This window comes from Bombina bombina, chromosome 4, assembly GCF_027579735.1.
Source record: "Bombina bombina isolate aBomBom1 chromosome 4, aBomBom1.pri, whole genome shotgun sequence".
NCBI lineage: Eukaryota > Metazoa > Chordata > Amphibia > Anura > Bombinatoridae > Bombina > Bombina bombina.
The window spans coordinates 526499789-526519514 of NC_069502.1; the positions used below are offsets into that span (position 1 = coordinate 526499789).

Here is a 19726-nt window from a genome sequence, read left to right on the forward strand (position 1 = left end):
AGGGTAAGTTTTATTTCACAACAGGAGTGAAATGTAAATTTTGATGAATTAAAGGGATAGTATAGTCAAAATTAAATTTTCATTATTCAGATAGAGCATGCAATTTTAAGCAACTTTCTAATTTACTCCTACTATCAATTTTTCTTCCTTCTCTTGGTATCTTTATTTTAAAAATCTAGAATGTAAGTTTAGAAGCCGGCCCATTTTTGGTTTATCACCTGAGTAGCGCTTGCTGATTGGTGTCTAAATTTAGCTATCCAATCAGTAAGCGCTACCCGGGTGCTGAACCAAAAATGGGCAGGCTCCTATGCTTACTTTCCAGCATTTTAAAATAAAGATACCAAGAGAACGAAGAAAAATTGATAATAGGAGTAAATTAGAAAGTTGCTTAAAATTGCATGATCTATCATAATCATGGAAGTTTAATTTTGACTAGACTATCCCTTTAAAGTGCCCCTGTTTTTAATCAAATTTTTAAAAACCGAGCACTTTAGCATCAAAATTTACATTCACTTTAACTCTCACAACAAACAAAACACATCACAACAGCTGACTTGGCTGAAACGAATTGAAAACGTAATATACCAAAAACCCTAGTTTAGCTTTAATAAGAGACATTAGATAAAAACTGAAGCATGTTCTGAGAAGAAAATCTGATTTTTTCCCCCCTGTTACTGTTATACATTAAAGTTACCACTTGTAATAAACCTTTCTATTCTAAGCCTTAGCAAAAATCAGTGTACCTGAAAAACTTCATTCAAAAACATATTTAAGAAAAATATTTTAAAAATTACTATTACCATGACATGGATTTAAATGTATAGTTTATTTGTAAATATTGTCAATATTGTACAACTGACTAAAAATGACCTTGAATAAATGACAGATCCAAAGGTTGACAAATGTTGCCTTTTATATTGTTATACAGTAGGAATCCCATAAAGGGCCAGTCTACTCCAGAATTTTTATTGTTAAAATGATAGATAATCCCTTTATTACCCATTCCCCAGTTATGCATAACCAACACGGTTATATTACTATACTTTTTACCTCTGTGATTACCTTGCAGCTAAGCCTCTGCAGACTGCCCTCTTATTTCAGTTATTTTGACAGACTTGCATTTTAGCCAATTATTGCCCTCTCATAAGTAACTACACGGGCGTGAGCACAATGTTATCTATATGACAAACATGAACGAACGCCATCTAGCTATGAACATTTTTAAAATGCATGCAGATAAGAGGCGGCCTTCAGGTGCTTACAAATTAGCATATGAGCCTACTGAGGTTTAGCTTTCAACAAAGAATACCAAGAGAACAAAAAAAATTTGATGATAAAAGTACATTGGAAAGTTGTTTAAAATTACTTGCACTATCTGAATCATAAAATGTTTGTCTAGACTGTCCCTTTAATCCTATATCCACCAAACTAGTGGTTGTTCTTGCCACATTATCTCCTATCACAATTGCCTTTGCTCTATTAGAGCTATATGGATTTTAGGTAACAGCAATAGTTAACTCCTACTTCTAGAAGCAAAACCTGTAAATGCTGTTCAGATAATTCAAGCAAAACAAGACATTTTTTTGGCAAACTATAAAAAAGGAATTTTTGATACCAGGGAAATTTTACTGCTGTAAAACAATACATTTAAAAAAGTGTCAAATGTCAAAGACACTTAAAGGAACATTGTACACTAGATTTTTCTTTGCATAAATGTTTTGTAGGTGTTCCATTTATATAGCCCATCCGGGAGTGTTTTTCTAAAAATGTATAGTTTTGCTTATTTTTAAATAACATTGTGCTGATTTTCAGACTCCTAACCAAGCCCCAAGGTTTTAGATGTATACTGATATATAGAGACTTCTGGTTATGTAATGTGTCTTTTCATATGCAGAGGAGTGGGGGGAGTTACTGCTCTTCTTGTTTTCCCTGTCCCTTTCAGTGGGTGTCCCAGCCTAACCTCATCCACATTGCTAAACTGGGAGATTTTAAGAAAGTTTTTAAATGGTTTTTTTAAAACTGGATTTTTAGATCAGTATCTGTGCATATTCTTCTTTATAGTAGTGTCTATTACATGCGGTTATATGAAAATTTGTGTATAAAGTCCCTTTAAGAGTTGTTTGTAAAAGACAGCTATAAGGCTAAAAGCCAAACCAAACTTAGACCACCACAGATTTAGGTTCAGTACAGCTGTTTTTTTGCTTAATAGTAAATTTCATTAATCCTCAGTAGACAGTCCAAGAGTAAAAAACAAAATGAAACAAAATGAAAATAACTATGTAAAACGGTAGATGCATTTCCATCATCTGACAGATGTCTTGTAGATTATAATATAAACAAATCAATGCATTTTGAAATATTGAAATAAAAGTTAACAACATAGAAATCAGTTTTGCGTTGCATGCATAAACAAACCTGTTAATATAGTACAAGACCACCAAATATAAATGATCTTATTTACTAATCAAACCAAACATCTCTATAAGTACGCATCTGGAGGAAACAGAGAGAGACATCAGGATGGGGGGAGAGAGAGGCAGTGAAGGGAGAGACAATAAAGAGGAAAGAGAGAGCACAAAGGAAAGGTAGGAAGGAGAAAAGGAAGTGATATATATATATATATATATATATATATATATTTATTATATGTGTGTGTGTGTCATATAGATGTCACACATTGCTTGTATTGTGATTAGGCACAACATAAGAGAAATAAAATTGCACATATAAGGTAGTACCCAATTTCACCTTCAAAAATGGTTTGAATAGATTTGGCTTGTCAAAGATACAGTCAAGGGGCCGGAATGTGGCGTCTTATAACTACTGCATTAGAGGATTATGACAGAGTGCATTCTATGCAGAGTGTAGGTTAGTTTGCCACAGTTTGGTAAAAAAAAAAATGTTTGTTAAAGTTTGTGGTGTGTTTGTTTTAAATATTAAAATATTGTGTTTGTTTTTAAAATTGTTTCAAAAATATGCAAAATTACTAACATAGGGGTTATTCACACAAATCCTTAAGAAAAACTTAACTAATTTATCTACTAAAACCTCAATAGATTTTAGTAGTAGTTTCTGTTGATAATCATTAGATACATTTTTCTACAGGATTGTGACCAACTTCATAGCGTCTATGCTGAAGTTTAAAAAAAAAATGAATACAGAAAAGGTTATGACAATTTTTACTATGGTTTTTATTAATTCATATGAATTTATTTGAAAATTTACCTTGTGGAAGCTCCCATAAAAGAGTTTCTTTATTTCTTCCCCATCGAATGTAACTGTCTGAGTTTCTCCATTTCCTCCCTTATTGAAGAAGGATAATGTTTTCTTAGATCCTACAACAAATGTGGATCAGATTTATATTAAGATCAGTTGGAAGATATACAAATGGATATTATATATCTATATATATCATATATTCTATATTGCACATTATACATTGTTCTCAGTTATACCATAGAACCTAAACACCTATGTGCCTAAAATAGCTTTTTTAAATTAGCAGTTAAGTAGAAATGAAATACTAATGATTCACATACAGCATGCAATTTTAAACAACTTTCCCTTTTTGCTTTTATTAAAACAGTTGCTTTGTTCTTTTGGTATCCTTTATTGAAGAATAAAACTAGGTAGGCTGATAGCTTATAAGTGTGTATGTGTATTAAATATTCTCTGACAGCAGTCTTTGCAACTATGTAAAACATTGTTATAAACATTATTCCAAAATCTACTGCCAGGTGGCTAAAAAGATACGTGCACGCTCCTGAGATCACCTAGGATAACATAAGAACCAAGCGAAATTGCATAATATAAATACAATATAAAGCTGTTTAAAATGTTATGCACTATCCAAATCATGTACGTTTAATTTTGACTTTACTGTACAATTTAAAGTAATTTTGATTTTTTTTATGTTTAAAGTATATTTATAGTGGTGTGTGGTATAGAGGCGCAGGTGTTTTCTTATTCTGTGCTCCAAAATTGCCTGGGAATGAAAGGACTTTATTTCTATGTGTGTAGTTTACCAGAACTGCTTGTGTAATGATAAATGCCGACAGCGTATCATGTCCATCAGACACATGATAAATCGGCCCTATGTATAAACTAGTGGTGCAGATATTATATGTAAAGTATGTAAACATGACTTTGTAACTTAAGAGTGAGACCAGTGTATGTATATGTATCTCATGTTTTCCTATATATGTTTATCTATGCATCATTTTCTTATTATTTCCGTATAAGCCATACACAAAAGCTTTCATTAAAGAACTATGAAAGTCAAAATTAAACTTGCGTGATTCAGACAGAGCTTGTTAATTGTAAGTTTTAAATTAACTACTGTTATTTAAATGTACTTTTTTACTATCCTTTGTTGAAAATAAATATAACCATATCCTACACTACTGGCTACACATTCTTGTTTCTTTGTCATTGGCTCACCAGATATGTTTAGCTAGCTCAGCCAGTAATGCATTGCTGTACTGGAGCTGACTTTAACTATGTGTTTAATCCCTTTGCATAGGTTAAACACATAGTTATACACAAGCAACAGCACAATAATAAAATGCTCTAACATATTAGAGCATTTTCTTTTTTTCACTTCCATATCGATTTAAACTCTTGTTGAAATACTCAAACCTAGATTACAAGTAGAGCGCTAATTTCTAGCATTAAAGGGATATTCCGGTCAAAATGTAAATGCACATAGATGAATTACATCTTTGAATAGAAACATATTTGCAATATACTTGTATTAGCAAAAATGCTTCTAGTAAAAGTTATCACTGTTTGAGGGATAACATTTTGTGCAGCTTGTGTCAAGTCAACAATTAACAAATTGCGTCATTACCAGATGGTACAAGCATCTTAGGCTCTCTGAACAAGTGCTGTGTTTAAAATGCTGGTGCACGGTGTATGCTTAAAGGGACAGTCTACACCAGAATTTTTATTGTTTTAAAAGATAGATAATCCCTTTATTACCCATTCCCCAGTTTTGTATAACCAACAGTTATATTAATATACTTTTTACCTCTGTGATTATCTTGTATCTAAGCCTCTGCAAACTGCCCCTTTATTTCAGTTCTTTTGACAGACTTGCAGTTTAGCCAATCAGTGCCTGCTCCCAGATAACTTCACGTGCACAAGCACAGTGTTATCTATATGAAATACGTGAACTAACACCCTCTAGTGGTGAAAAACTGTTAAATTGCATTCTGAAAAGAGGTGGCCTTCAAGGTCTAAGAAATTAGCATATGAACCTCCTAGGTTAAGCTTTCAACTAAGAATACCAAGAGAACAAAGCAAAATTGGTGATAAAAGTAAATTGGAAAATTGTTTAAAATTACATGCTCTGTCTGAATCATGAAAGTTTATTTTGGCCTAGACTGTCCCTTTAAATACACTTGTGAAACAGCTATAACTTTTATGAGAAGCATTTTTGCTCATACATATATATTACAAAAATACTTGTATTCAAAAGAAAAATGGATCAATATGGATTTAAGTTTTGGCTGTAATGTCCCTTTAATTTAGCTCAAGTGAAATTGATACCACAAGTATACTGTAAGCATTTTTGCGCTTGTATTATCGAAATTAACATTACATGATATTAAAGGGACAGTCTAGTCAAAATTAAACTTTCATGATTCAGATAGGGCATGCACTTTTAAACAACTTTCCAATTTACTTCTATTATCTAATTTGCTCAATTCTTTAGATATCCTTTGTTGAAGAAATTGCAATGCACATATGTGAGCCAATCGCACAAGGCCTCTAGGTGCAGCAACCAATCAGCAGCTACTGAGCATATATAGATATGCTTTTCAGCAAGTGATATCAAGAGAATGAAGCAAATTAGATAATAGAAGTAAATTAGAAAGTTGTTTAAAATGACATGCTCTTTCTAAATCACGAAAGAAAAAAAATTTGCTTTCATGTCCCTTTAATATCTCACAGAAGAAAGTGGCTGTGACCTTTCCCATTTACAATAGTAAAGCTATAAATCACTAAAACATCTTTAAATAAATAGTTTGAAAACAAAAGCTAAGAGGCCAGTTTTGTGCTTTATGAAGTCCTGTATGAGCAGTCACAATCACTTTAACAGAGCTTTTCACTATGGTTAATATTTCCAGCATTAACTTAATTCCCATTAATAGCATTTGTAGGAAGTACAAACTAATACCAATGTCATATATTAAAGTTCAACACTTACCATCAAGAGTCACTCCTGTTTGTGGCTTGTATCCTTTGTCTGTTATCTGCCATATAGAAAATGGCTCATTGGGGGTTTCCGGAAGAAGGCGGAATAACAATATTATAGTATAGGAATGTGGTAAACCATCAGGGTGCAGTTCTCTGAAGAATTAAATAAATAAAAAAAGCATTAATTCTGAAATAAAATGTACCTAGTTAATACCGATCTAGTTTCCAAGTATACATGATATTTGATAGCATGTACTTAAAGGGACATTATACACTCATTTTTTCTTTGCATAAATGTTTTGTAGATGATCTATTTATATAGCCCATAAAGTTTTTTAAAAAAATAAATGTATAGTTTTGCTTATTTTTAAATAACATTGCTCTGATTTTCAGACTCCTAACCAAGCCCCAAAGTTTTATGTGAATACTGTTAGCTACCTTCTCCAGCTTGCTGCTGTTTGTGTAAATGGTCTTTTCATATGCAAAAGAAGGGGGAGGGGGGGAGTGTCTAATTTGCCACTTGCAGTGGGCTTTCCAGCTGCCTTTTCAACAGAGCCAAACTGAGAGCTTCTAAGTAAGTTTTAAACAGTTTTATACTGGATTTTTATATCAGTATCTGTGCATCTTATTCTTTATAGTAGTGTCTATTACATGCAGTTATATGAAAATGAGTGTATACTGTCCCTTTAAAGGGACACTGAACCCAATTTTTTTCTTTCATGATTCAGATAGAGCATGCTATTTTAAGCAACTTTCTAATTTACTCCTATTATCAATTGTTCTTCGTTCTCTTGCTATCTTTATTTGCAAAAAGAAGGCATCTAAACTTTTTTTTTTATTTCAGTACTCTGGACAGCACTTTTTTATTGGTGGATAAATGTATCCACCAATCAGAAAGAACAACCCAGGTTGTTTACAAAAAATGGGCCGGCATCTAAACTTACATTCTTGCATTTCAAATAAAAATACCAAGAGAATGAAGAAAATTTGATAATAGGAGTAAATTAGAAAGTTGCTTAAAATGCCATGCTCTATCTGAATCACGAAAGAAAAAAATTAGGTTTAGTGTCCCTTTAATTTTGGCAGGCACTTTATGTAATCATCCATATAAGATGTGTATACCATGCCTAAAGATATAGATATTATTGTATAGTTAAAACAACATAGGGATGTACAGAATATCTGATTTAATTGTTGCAAGTCTAATTCCAAACTCAAAGCCAGGTTTCAATCACTTACGAGGTTGGCATAGAAAGGAAGGCATCTTTGTGCAGATTGTATGCGGGGAAGCTGTTAAATGAACCCGGTTGAAGAGATACTCCTTGCACAGAGGCAAATGTCTTCTCCGTGAGGTTATAAGCCTCCAGCATTCTGAAACCTTCAAATACCAAAAGAAATGTAAAAAAAATTTTTTTTTATAGAAAATGGATTACAAAGTAAGGGCAATTTCCTTTAACTGCAGCATGGGTAGGTGAAATCTTACCTGGCGAAGTGTATCCTTCTAAATATATTAATGGACAAGCTAAAAGACAAAAAAATACAATAAGAACAATTTAATAAAATAGTTACTTCCATACATTCATTTTGTATAGTATTCAATTGTCTACATCAATTCTTTTATTCAACAGTTTAAAACAATATCAGCATCTCTTTCAGACTGCATTTTAGATGACATATTTTATACTGTTAATCCATTTCTATCCTGCTAAAACTATATTCATATTATTGAAGTAACTCTATTAACCTTTAATACCTTTACACACAATCAGCTTGCTACAATTTTATTTAGAAAGTTTTATTAATGGAAAAAATAGCTCTACGCAAGTACACAGTTGGTGCCTGCTATTAATATTAATACCTTGATTTATAAGACAATAACATTTGACATTTTGCCTGATAAGATGATCGGAAAACATTTACAATTCCTGGAAATAAGAGAAGTTTAACTTCCACTTACATGCTTTCATTAGAGAACTTCTTTCTTTTCACCCTATTTTAATATGCTGGTCAAACTGACCCTTTTTACTTGTACATAAAATATTAATTCAAAGACCTTGAGCCTTATCAGGAGGCTATTCCCAACTGTATTCAAAACTATTTGCAGTGTAAGCTTTAGAAAATAAAATACATCCTGCTTGGCAAGATAACTGTAATAATTTTGATAAACAATCTGCTTAATGTTTGTACTGCATGTCATATTGAAACACTTAAGGCCAGATTATTAGTGGCGCATTAAACCCCTTTTTGCTCACGCGTAACTGTTATCACAGGGGATTGCGAGCGTTGGGTTTACCGCTCGTATTACAGGTTGAATATAAATCGTGATTTATGCTAGAATGATTATCACGTCCTCAGAGCTCTAGTTAACTGTCACAAAACGCATCAAAAGTACATTAAAAAGTACAGTAACACTTATACTAACACTGTCTAATAAAAATATTTAAAAATTATTGCACAAAAAAGCTATAAGGGCTCAAAGATATGAGGTTTCAGCTGCTAGAAAAAAAGGCCTGCAAAGGGCTTTAACATAGAGATACATACATATACATGTCTATATATGGCTATATATATATATGTTTATATGTGTACATATGTATGTATTTATAGGTGTATATATGTATTTACAGACAAATATACACATTTAAACACATAAATACACATGTATACATATATAGACATATATAAGTGCACTGGAGCCCCGTGCAGTCAAGTAGTTGAAAACATGTGAAAACATATTAATGTAATGTTCATATTTAACCCCTTAATGACCACAGCACTTTTCCATTTTCTGTCCGTTTGGGACCAAGGCTATTTTTACATTTCTGCGGTGTTTGTGTTTAGCTGTAATTTTCCTCTTACTCATTTACTGTACCCACACATATTATATACCGTTTTTCTCGCCATTAAATGGACTTTCTAAAGATACCATTATTTTCATCATATCTTATAATTTACTATAAAAAAATTATAAAATATGAGGAAAAAAATGAAAAAAACACACTTTTTCTAACTTTGACCCCCAAAATCTGTTACACATCTACAACCACCAAAAAACACCCGTGCTAAATAGTTTCTAAATTTTGTCCTGAGTTTAGAAATACCCAATGTTTACATGTTCTTTGCTTTTTTTGTAAGTTATAGGGCAATAAGTACAAGTAGCACTTTGCTATTTCCAAACCATTATTTTTCAAAATTAGCGCTAGTTACATTAGAACACTAATATCTTTCAGGAATCTCTGAATATCCATTGACATGTATATATTTGTTTTTAGTAGACATCCCAAAGTATTCATCTAGGCCCATTTTGGTATATTTCATGCCACCATTTCACTGCCAAATGCGATTAAATACAAAAAATTGTTCACTTTTTTACTAATTTTTTCACAAACTTTTGGTTTCTCACTGAAATTATTTACAAACAGCTTCTGCAATTATGGCACAAATGGTTGTAAATTCTTCTCTGGGATCCCCTTTGTTCAGAAATAGCAGACATATATGGCTTTGGTGTTGCTTTTTAGTAATTAGAAGGCTGCTAAATGCCACTGCGCACTACACGTGTATTATGGCCAGCAGTGAAGGGGTTAATTATGGAGCATGTAGGGAACTTTTAGGGATAATTTTAGCTTTAGTGTAGTGTAGTAGACAACCCCAAGTATTGATCTAGGCCAATTTTGGTATATTTCATGCCACCATTTCACCGCCAAATGCGATCAAATTAAAAAAAAAAATTAAATTTTTCACAATTTTAGGTTTCTCACTGAAATTATTTACAAACAGCTTGTGCAATTATGGCACAAATGGTTGTAAATGCTTCTCTGGGATCCCCTTTGTTCAGAAATAGCAGACATATATGGCTTTGGCGTTGCTTTTTGGTAATTAGAAGGCCGCTAAATGCCGCTGCGCATCACACGAGTATTATGGCTAGCAGTGAAGGGGTTAATTAGGTAGCTTGTAGGGAGTTTGCAGGGTTAATTTTAGCTTTAGTGTAGAGATCAGCCTCCCACCTGACACATCACACCCCCTGATCCCTCCCAAACAGCTCTCTTCCATCCCCAAACCCACAATTGTCTCCGCCATCTTAAGTACTGGCAGAAAGTCTGCCAGTACTAAAATAAAAGCTATCTTTTATTTTTATTTTTATTTTTTTGAGCATATTTACATATGCTGCTATGTAGGATCCCCCTTAGCCCCCAACCTCCCTGATCCCCCCCCCAAACAGCTCTCTAACCCCCCCCCCCCTGCCTTATTGAGCGCCATATTGGGTACTGGCAGCTGTCTGCCAGTACCCAGTTTCAAATTAAAAACGTTTTGGTTTATTTTTATTTAAAAAAAAAAACTATTTTCTGTAGTGTAGCTGCCCCCCCACAACCCCCAACCCCCAACCCTCTCCCAGATTACTAATTTTATTTATTCATCCCACTGAGTCTCTCCCACTTATATCTCCTCCTTATATTTGTTCCATAGTGTAGGGTTCCCACCCGCACACGCGCGCACCCACCCTCGTGCACGCGTGCGCGCACGCTCCCGTGCGCGCGCATTCTGGCACGCACCCCACACGCGATCCTGCCCCCCTCCTCCATTGATCGCCGCCCACCCGCCTCCCTTGGTAAGCTCCCACCCACCAACGAATACTGCGATCAATGGCCGATGCAGAGAGGGCCACAGAGTGGCTCTCTCTGCATCGGACTGCTCAAAACTGTTATTGCAGGATGCCTCAATATCGAGGCATCACTGCAATAACATGAAAGCGGCTGGAAGCGATCAGGATCGCTTCCAGGGCTTTCAAAGACCAACGACGTACGGGGTACGTCCTTGGTCATTAACTGCATTTTTTTGCAGGACGTACCCCATACGTCGTTGGTCGTTAAGGGGTTAATAGTGTTATACTGTGTATTTACTGTAAACATTTCCTATTCCAAAGTTCTGTATTTCTAAACAGATTTTATATATATATATATATATATATATATATATATGTTACGGGTAAAGTCAGATATCGGGTAATCCTAAAAATACCCGGGTAAAACTGACATTACCCAGTGGCTGACGGTAAAGCCCAATGTATTATCATTCATCGGGCTTTACCCAGGTAATCCTAGGGTAATCCTAGGATTGCCCAAACACATCTGGATAAAGTTATAAATGCTGTTTGAAAACAGAACGAACATCACTATCTGCAGCCATTTTGCTCATCACCGCTTCATCAATTCATCGTATCAAACATATAGGCACTCCCTACTGCACCCATCTGTGAATTTTGATTCCTCTGAGACAAGACTGGAGATGGCAACATTTTCTCAAATTTATTAGAGAAAAATATTCTTTCAGGTACCCAAATATTTTGTATGACAGATCCAGCATGAATATAAACAACAGAATATGATAGGGTTGAGAATGGGCTGGAAGGATCAGGGTTGTCATCAGATGTCCCTAAGGAATGTGAGTAGGATAGCCTTATCACAGTGTTCATAATCTATGTATATTGTGTAGGAGCCATAACATGTTTGAGTAATGGGTGGAAAATCAATATGGAACTGTTGTGACGGGGATTAACCTTCAAGGGATCACAGTACTTTAACTTGGAAAGTAAGAACAGAAGCTTAAGATTGTGCATGGTCTTTATGGAATTGACTCAAAAGGAAGAAGGAATCATCTAAATATCAGTTAGAAGAGCCTATGACATCAGGGGTTTTAATATACGAACCCCCAAGAGAAACAGACAGAATAGATGTGGCTCAGGTTTTTCAAGTAAGATCAAGAGAATCAGAAGGGGGGGGGGAGAGATGGAAAGGCAATGGAAAACCCACTCCCACCGCGGAGGGGGAGGTCACAAACAAAGTACAACTAAATACAGTAATAAATCTATCCTCTTATGAACTGAGCAAAATTGAAATACAAGTTCTCAGTTTAGGTTTGAATTTTGTCCCAAGTGAAGACTTCAACCTTTTTCAGACTTTAATTGATGTAAACAAACTGATTAGGAACTTAACTTTAAAAAAAACATTTTAAAAATGAAAATATTGTAGAATGTTCTGAACAACTACAGTCTGAAGGAGGCGGAGTCTTTACTGGTAGGAACCTTAGCTTCCAAGAAGACTGTGACCTTGAAACTTTAGAAGTGTTACATAATGAGAGTAATTATGTACACGATATTGATACTAGACAGACAGTAAAAGGTCCTTCATTAAGAGGAGCTTCTTCTTTCTATCCCATTCAATCGAGAGGAGAAGTGTTAGAAAAGTTTCAAAAACGACTTGAGAGGGATTTGAATCAATTAGCTTACTGTGTAAATAAGAATAAAAGACAAAAATCTGACAAGAGAAGAACAGTTAGCATTGAAGAGGTTGGGAGAAGGAAAAGAATTGGTGATTAGGACAGACAAGGGGGGTTCGTCGTAGTTATGGACCGAGCCTTCTTTGTCAATGAAGCATTTAGACAATTAAATAATCCTAACCAATATATCAAACTCACATTGAATCCTACATCACATTTTCAAATTGAACTTAGACATTTAATTGATGATGTAATGGAAGGAGGTTTCTTGGATGATAAAACCAAAGATTTTCTCTTGGTAGACCATCCAGTAATTCCTATCTTCAATTTTTTGCCTAAAGTTCATAAATCTCTAGAAAATGTTGTAGGCAGACCTATTATTAGTGGCATCAATTCAATTTTTGAACATCTTCTTTCTAAGGGACACCAAACAGTTGTTACTTGAGATGGAATCTATAGTTTGGGAGAAAAAGTTCAGTTGGCTTACTATAGATATAGTTTCGCTATATTCCTCTATAAGACATGAAAAAGGTTTGGAGGCATTAAATTATTTTTTACTCAGACACCAACTATTTAGTGAAGATCTTTGTAAGTACATTTTACGTGTACCCGAATTTTTGTTAACCCACAATTTTTTTGGCCTTTGAGGGAGATTTTTACCTCCAGAGATGTGGGACAGCCATGGGAGCTAAATTTGCCCCATCCTACGCAAATGTGTTTATGGGATGGTGGGAGCTGTCCCACATCTTTGGAGGTGAATATCCTGAAAAGAAACACATAGTTTATTAGAGAAGGTATATAGACAACTTGATTTTTGTCTGGTGTGGTGGTCCCATGGAGGCAGAAGGGTTTGTGGAAAGATTAAATAAAAATGACGCTGGGATAAAGTTCACCTTTCAGGTGGGCATTAATAGTATAAATTACTTGGATGTTACCCTTAGAGGGGGAGACTCAGGAAGAGTAGAAGTGGAGATATATAGAAAACCTATATCGGGTAATACAATTTTGCACGCCCATAGCAATCACCCGAATAGGGTTTTTAAGTCGGTAATAAGAGGACAATTTATACGACTAAAAAGAAATTGTACGAGCAAGGAAAGTTACATTAAACATGCGAGAGACCTCAATAACAGACTGATAGAAAGAGGTTATAAACAAAGGGATATAGATTCAGTGAGAATACATATTGATGACAAAGAAAGATCAAATTTTTGGAACTACAGGGATGTATCTAGAATCAGAAAAGAGGATGATAAAATAGTTACATTTGTAACTCAATATAGTAATTTGAACAAATTTGTAACATTGTTAAAAATAATTTACTAATGTTGAAAGCAGACGATGGATTAGAGGAGATTAACCCTAAAAAGTGTAGGTTTTACTTTAGAAAAGGATTATCCATAGGAAATAGAATAGCACCTACCCAATTAAAATCGGATACCCAGAGGATGAGCTCATGGTTAGAACAAAAAGGGTTTTTCAGGTGCAGAAACTTACATTGTAAAGCCTGTGAAAAACTAGATCATAGACCAGGTTTTAAGAGTAATATAAAAGGAGAAACTTTTGAATTAAAAAATTGCACGAATTGTAGGGCCACATATTCTATTTACCTCTTAACATGTACGGAATGTGAAGTTCAGTATATGGGGCTCACGACAAGAGAGGTAAGGTACAGAATTAGGGAGCACCTATCCAACATTAAATTATGAAAATTGGCCACACCACTAGTGCTTCATTTTAAGAACCATCATAACAAGAGCAGCAAATCATTGAGATGGACTATAATAGAAAATGTGAAATCAAGCACAAGAGGTGGAGATAGGGAGTCAATTTTGGCTAAGAGAGAGATATTTTGGATACACAGGCTGAAGACTAGGATGCCTTTTGGCTTGAATTCAGAATATGACTTAATTAATTTCTGGCAGTAGTCTTCGGTCTGTGTATCCAATTGGTTATTAAGGATGGGCCAAATAACAGCACATTTTAGAGATTTGATGAGCTCCAGAAAGAGAATAATAAATATTGGGGTACCGGATTTATTATGGAAGGAGAAAGAAAACAATATCAGTTTGTTAGTAGAATCTAAAGTGTAAATATGAGCAAACAACTGGAATAGTATGAGTAGACTTAAGTCTTGTGAAAAAACAAAGAACAAATGTACACATTTGTATATCTTTGTATATCTTTGAGTCTCTGGAATTGATTTAGGTTTAAGAAAATTTATAAAATTATTGTTTTTTCTGCAAAATAATTTGGTATATGTAATTATACATGTTTGTTCATGAACCATGTTAAGTGACTGGAGAATAATACTGTGTATAGTACGAACGTGTTGAAACAATAGAAAGAATTGGGAAAGACAAGGGTTAATTCCCAGTTTTTGATTTTAACCAATAGGCAAAAGCCTGGAAATTTAAAAGGAGCCGATAGAGGCTATGAGACCACACTACGATTACGGCCAGTGAGCCGAAATGCGTCAGTGGGTCACTGGGAACAACCCAAGTCTTCCGACCTGAGCTGTGTAAGTGACAAGATTATTTATCCACTGTTTGTAAGATAAATAAAAGAACTTTTAAATGCATGCCGTGGAGGTGCCTCTATTTTTTGAAGTCAAAAGGAAGAAGACCTACTAAAAGCAGAAGAGGGAATGTAGGGGTCTTGTAAAGGCTACCACTGAGAGCATAACAGAAAGCTGGAGATGGTGTCACTTCCAGAGGAAGGTTTTATGTGCAGCATAAGAGAAAGTGAAACTAATAAGGCTTAGATAGTATTAATGCTGTAGATGTAGTTAAACTTTCCATTGTAAATTTTCATTTGGCTCTGTGTTTATTAGACAACCTTTAGTCCTGCTTAGTTCATTCAGTGCTGTCATTTATCAGAGTATGTAGATGTGGTTTGTCTACAGTATAATATGATTTGTCCATTTCAGTATTTAGGACTAACAGGGCACATTTCAGTTAACCTTTTAACAGAACATGCTAGCCACAGTAACTGAATACCTCATTATATCACCTGTGCTATACTTCAAACATTCTAAAATATGACCTCTTTGTGCATCATGTAGACTGGAATTGTGTGTTGTGTTGTAGAGAGAAAGACAACAATGCACTGTGAGCTGGGTGGTATGTGCTGTCTAAGGAACATTTTTTGTATGGAAGAAAATAAAATATCTCTCTGGCTGAAGAATATAGTTTTATGCAACAGAGTGAGAAAAACACAAGTGAATTAGAAAAAAGCAATATTAAGTTTCCAAATCAAGAAATAACAGTGTTGGACTACTTAATGCCGGACATGACCCTGAAGTCTCAGGACATGAGAGATCAGTTAAATCCTAGACAAAGAGGCTCTAGTAGACCCTTCTAGTTCAGAGCATTGAACAGAGAGGGGTAATTGCGAGCTAAAAAAAGGAACTGTTAATTTGAAAGATTAACTTGATAAGAGGCATTTTCTGAAAATTTCTATGAGGAAAGACACATGAAAAAAAGAAAAAAGTTGCATTCACTTTAGGTGATGTAAATTTTACTTTGTGTATAGCAGTGTATTTAGAAATACAAATTATACAAACAGATTATGATGTTTTGTTGTGTGAAATGTAAAATGAGTCTAGTACTATTGGTGAGCGAACTGAATAAGGTGAAACTTGCATGACGTTTTCACTAAGATCTAAGCGGAATGCAACAACAACAAAAAACTTTTTCTAGCTGTTGAACCTGACAAAAAAAGTAATTTTTGATCTAGATTTACATTTTTATTTAAATAACTTTTATCATGAAATAAATATAATGAATGGCAGTTTTAGTGTGTTTTTTAAAGGCAAATAATATTTTCAATTAATTTTTAAATCACAAAGGATGTTGCATTAACCAAGCATTCAGCCTACTCAACAATGCATAAAAATATTATTATTATATAAGGCCCTTAGATTTTGCAAGCCACTTGTTATGGTTTTTTTTTTTTTTATTAAATCCCAGAGTAACATTGTGTAATCATTTAAATGAAGCCTGCAAGCTAATGTGTCATTAACCATGAAGACTTTAGTATATCTCACCAATTATGTATTGCTGCAAACTGTAGAATTTACAAAGCCTATACATTTGATTTGTGCCTGTTTCCTGAAAACTTATTTTACATCACTCTTGCTTCAAGACATGAAAATATATGTTTTTCAATAGTCTAGGTACGTACTCGATGTTGCAGTCTCACAGACAAAAGTAATTAGATTATCCTCAATTTTCTCAAAAGCATCAAAATCATCGACTATGAAGACGTGTCGTTCACTTGGTTTGCTGCCTATGTTTTGTAGCTCACTGTAATCCACGTCCGCCACACCAATTACAAACACACTGAATCCTGCAGAGATAAAAGGAACTATGAGATGGACTCTTGACATATCAACATTGTAGGAAAACGTTTAATGTACTTCTCAAGCATGTTAGGGTTACACAATAGGTAGGGGGAGCAGAGTTTATATTAAACAGGTAATTCTATTGAATTATTTTCCCTGTAATAGGGTGTTGAATTATATAGTTATAGTATTCCTGTGTAGTAAGAATTAGACCTGTCGCTGATGCCTAAACTGAGAGCAAATAACAACTAGAACCTAATTGTACAAGAGTATACAACTTAGTAAAAAAGAGATAGGCTCAGCGAAAATAATAGTAGGTAAACTCTGCAACTCTGATATAGATATAAAGAGGCTATTATTTCATACCATTCATACTAATAATCTTTAATGAGAAAAAACTAGGAATCATCATTCATACAAAAGCTTAAGCTAAATTAAAAACACTTGAACCAAGGGGTAATGATAACATATTTGTGCAAATAATATAGTCTTATCGTCAGCCAGCAGAATATGGTAACAAGTAAACTAAGCCCTTACAATCCAAGGGTTAAATTAAAATTACTTTTATATTAATGTATTTAATAACTGCTGAGCTTAAACTGACAAAGATAAATTTATCAATTTAACATGACCTTGGTAAGCAAGTTAAAAAAGACAAAGGAGAGCCGAAGCTACTCCTAGGACACCTGACGAGCGTTTCACAAAAAATGCTTCCTCAGAGGAGGTCAGTTTTTAATTTAGCTTATGCGTTTGTATGAATGATTATTCCTAGTTTTTTCTCATTAAAGATTATTAGTATGAATGGTATGGAATAATATCCTCTTTATATCTATATTAGAGTTGCAGAGTTTTTTCGCTGAGCCTATGTCTTTTTTACTAAGTTGTATACTCTCGTACAATTAGGTTCTAGTTGGTACTTCTCAAACAACCTTATTTTAACAATCTTAACTATGTGGGTAAAGTCAAGAGGTCAAGAGATTAGCCAATGGTTGCAATACAATCCATTAGAAGAAATGTGGACAGTGATTTTCACAGGATTTTCAAATTCAAGGCTATTCCAATCGATCAGAAAATATAATTTTGCTTGGTTCTCTTTTTCTATAGAGCCATGAAAACACATTGTAGACTTGTACTTTCATAGATTAATATGGTTTTGTTTTGTTTTATTTTTTTACATATTTTACATTTTTTTACACAAATGGATAGCCCAATGCTGAAAAAAACTTTATATATATATATATATTATGCTTGTGGCAGCATTTCTCTGTCCATTGTGAGTGTTGTCCTTATCAACCAATAAGCAATCAATCACTGGAGAACAGATGTGCGCACCCACATGCATTTCATCATAGTTTTATTGTTAACATAGATATTAAATTAAAGGGAAGGTAAAGTCAAAATTACATGATTCAGATAGAGCATGCAATGCTAAACAATTTCCATGTTATTTCTGTTATCTAATTAACATTGTTCTCTTGATAACCTTTGTTTAAAATCATACCTAGGTGGGCTCAGGAGCAGCAATGAACTACTGATAGAGCTGCTGATTGGTGGTTACACACAAATCCCTCTTGGCATTGGCTCAATCGCTTTGTTCAGCTAGCTCACAGTAGTGCATTCCGGCTTGTTGAACAAACGATACCAAGAGAATGAAGCACATTTGATAATAAAAGTAAATTGGAAAGTTGTTTTACTTGAGTGCTCTATCTGAATCATGAATGAACAAGTTGGGTTTCATGTCGCTTGAACCTTATTCTTGTAAAAATGTTTATATGTGTTATAATGTCTGCTCTATCATTTTTCAAAGGGTCAGTGCCATAAGCTCACCAGAGTGCTGTATGTCCATGGCAGACTTCTTCACTTCATCTTGGGATCTTCCATCTGTAACCACTACAAGCACCTTGGGAACAGATCTTCTCATGCCATTTTCTACAGTTAAGACTTTATCACGAACAAATTTAAGTGCCTTTCCTGAAATAAAAACAATATCAAATTGATAGTTTGCAAATTGTTAATCTAAATACAAATGGTATTACCATGTCTGCTATATTTATATAAATATCATTTTAAATCATCTTAATGGTTTATAAAAAAACAAAAGAAGCTTTGTCATTAAGGAGCTATTCTAATGAAAAAATACATGTACTAAAGCGCGGGCGGACATCTTCTTAACTCGCGAAGCTGTCCGCCCTCCTCCGCTACACACGGGCAGCGGATCTATTGATCCGCTTGCCCGTATGTACCATTACACACTCATCGGAGTGTGTAATGCCCGCCCCTTCAATCACGCGACCAATCACGCGACTGAAGGGGCTGTCAATCACCGAGAGCGAGTGTGCTCTCTGTGATTTTGCTTCGCCACCTAAGAGGTGGCGTAGACTGTAGGAAGCAGCGGTCTAATGACCGCTGCTTCTTACATTGCGGGAAGCAGGCTCGCATATGCGAACCTGCCCCGCAAAGGCTCCGGAGCAGCTTTCGCTGCTTCGTACATGGAGCCCATAGGGGGGTTGCTAGGACATTTAAGAATTAGGACTATGCCCAAATAGTTCACAGTTCTCACAAGCTTTCAGGTAGGACCTGTATAACTAAATGGACTTTTGTCTTCTTTTAACCTCATCTACTATGTTACTACATATATCATTCTAGTACATTGATTCATTTCTTAGGATGTATATGCATCGGAAATATATATTAAAATATAAATTGTTGTGCTATGTTGTCAATAAAATAGCTGATGTACATCTCGTTACTGATCCAGTGTAAACACCGGACAGCAAAGTTTCACAACAGCTATAAAACGGAATATCTCTAGTGTATCCTCATGTGTTCCAAACACTTTATCCTCCTATCTGACTCCTGTGATAGCAAACATGCACTGATTTCACAAGAGCACAGAGTGTAAATCTC

The 19726-nt window shown here is 34.6% G+C and overlaps 1 protein-coding gene across 4 annotated transcripts in view; it reads right to left on the minus strand.

Annotated features, from left to right (window-relative positions):
* Window positions 1-19726, minus strand: part of COL12A1 (collagen type XII alpha 1 chain) — a 252433-nt gene that overhangs the window by 74220 nt on the left and 158487 nt on the right. For all 4 annotated transcript variants that reach the window (XM_053710444.1, XM_053710443.1, XM_053710446.1 and 1 more), the window contains 6 exons: window positions 18647-18790; window positions 16660-16824; window positions 7685-7723; window positions 7441-7579; window positions 6212-6354; window positions 3226-3335 (listed from right to left, as the gene is read on the minus strand). In XM_053710444.1, the coding sequence (XP_053566419.1) occupies window positions 3226-3335; window positions 6212-6354; window positions 7441-7579; window positions 7685-7723; window positions 16660-16824; window positions 18647-18790 (740 nt within the window). The remainder of the gene's footprint in view (window positions 1-3225; window positions 3336-6211; window positions 6355-7440; window positions 7580-7684; window positions 7724-16659; window positions 16825-18646; window positions 18791-19726) is intronic.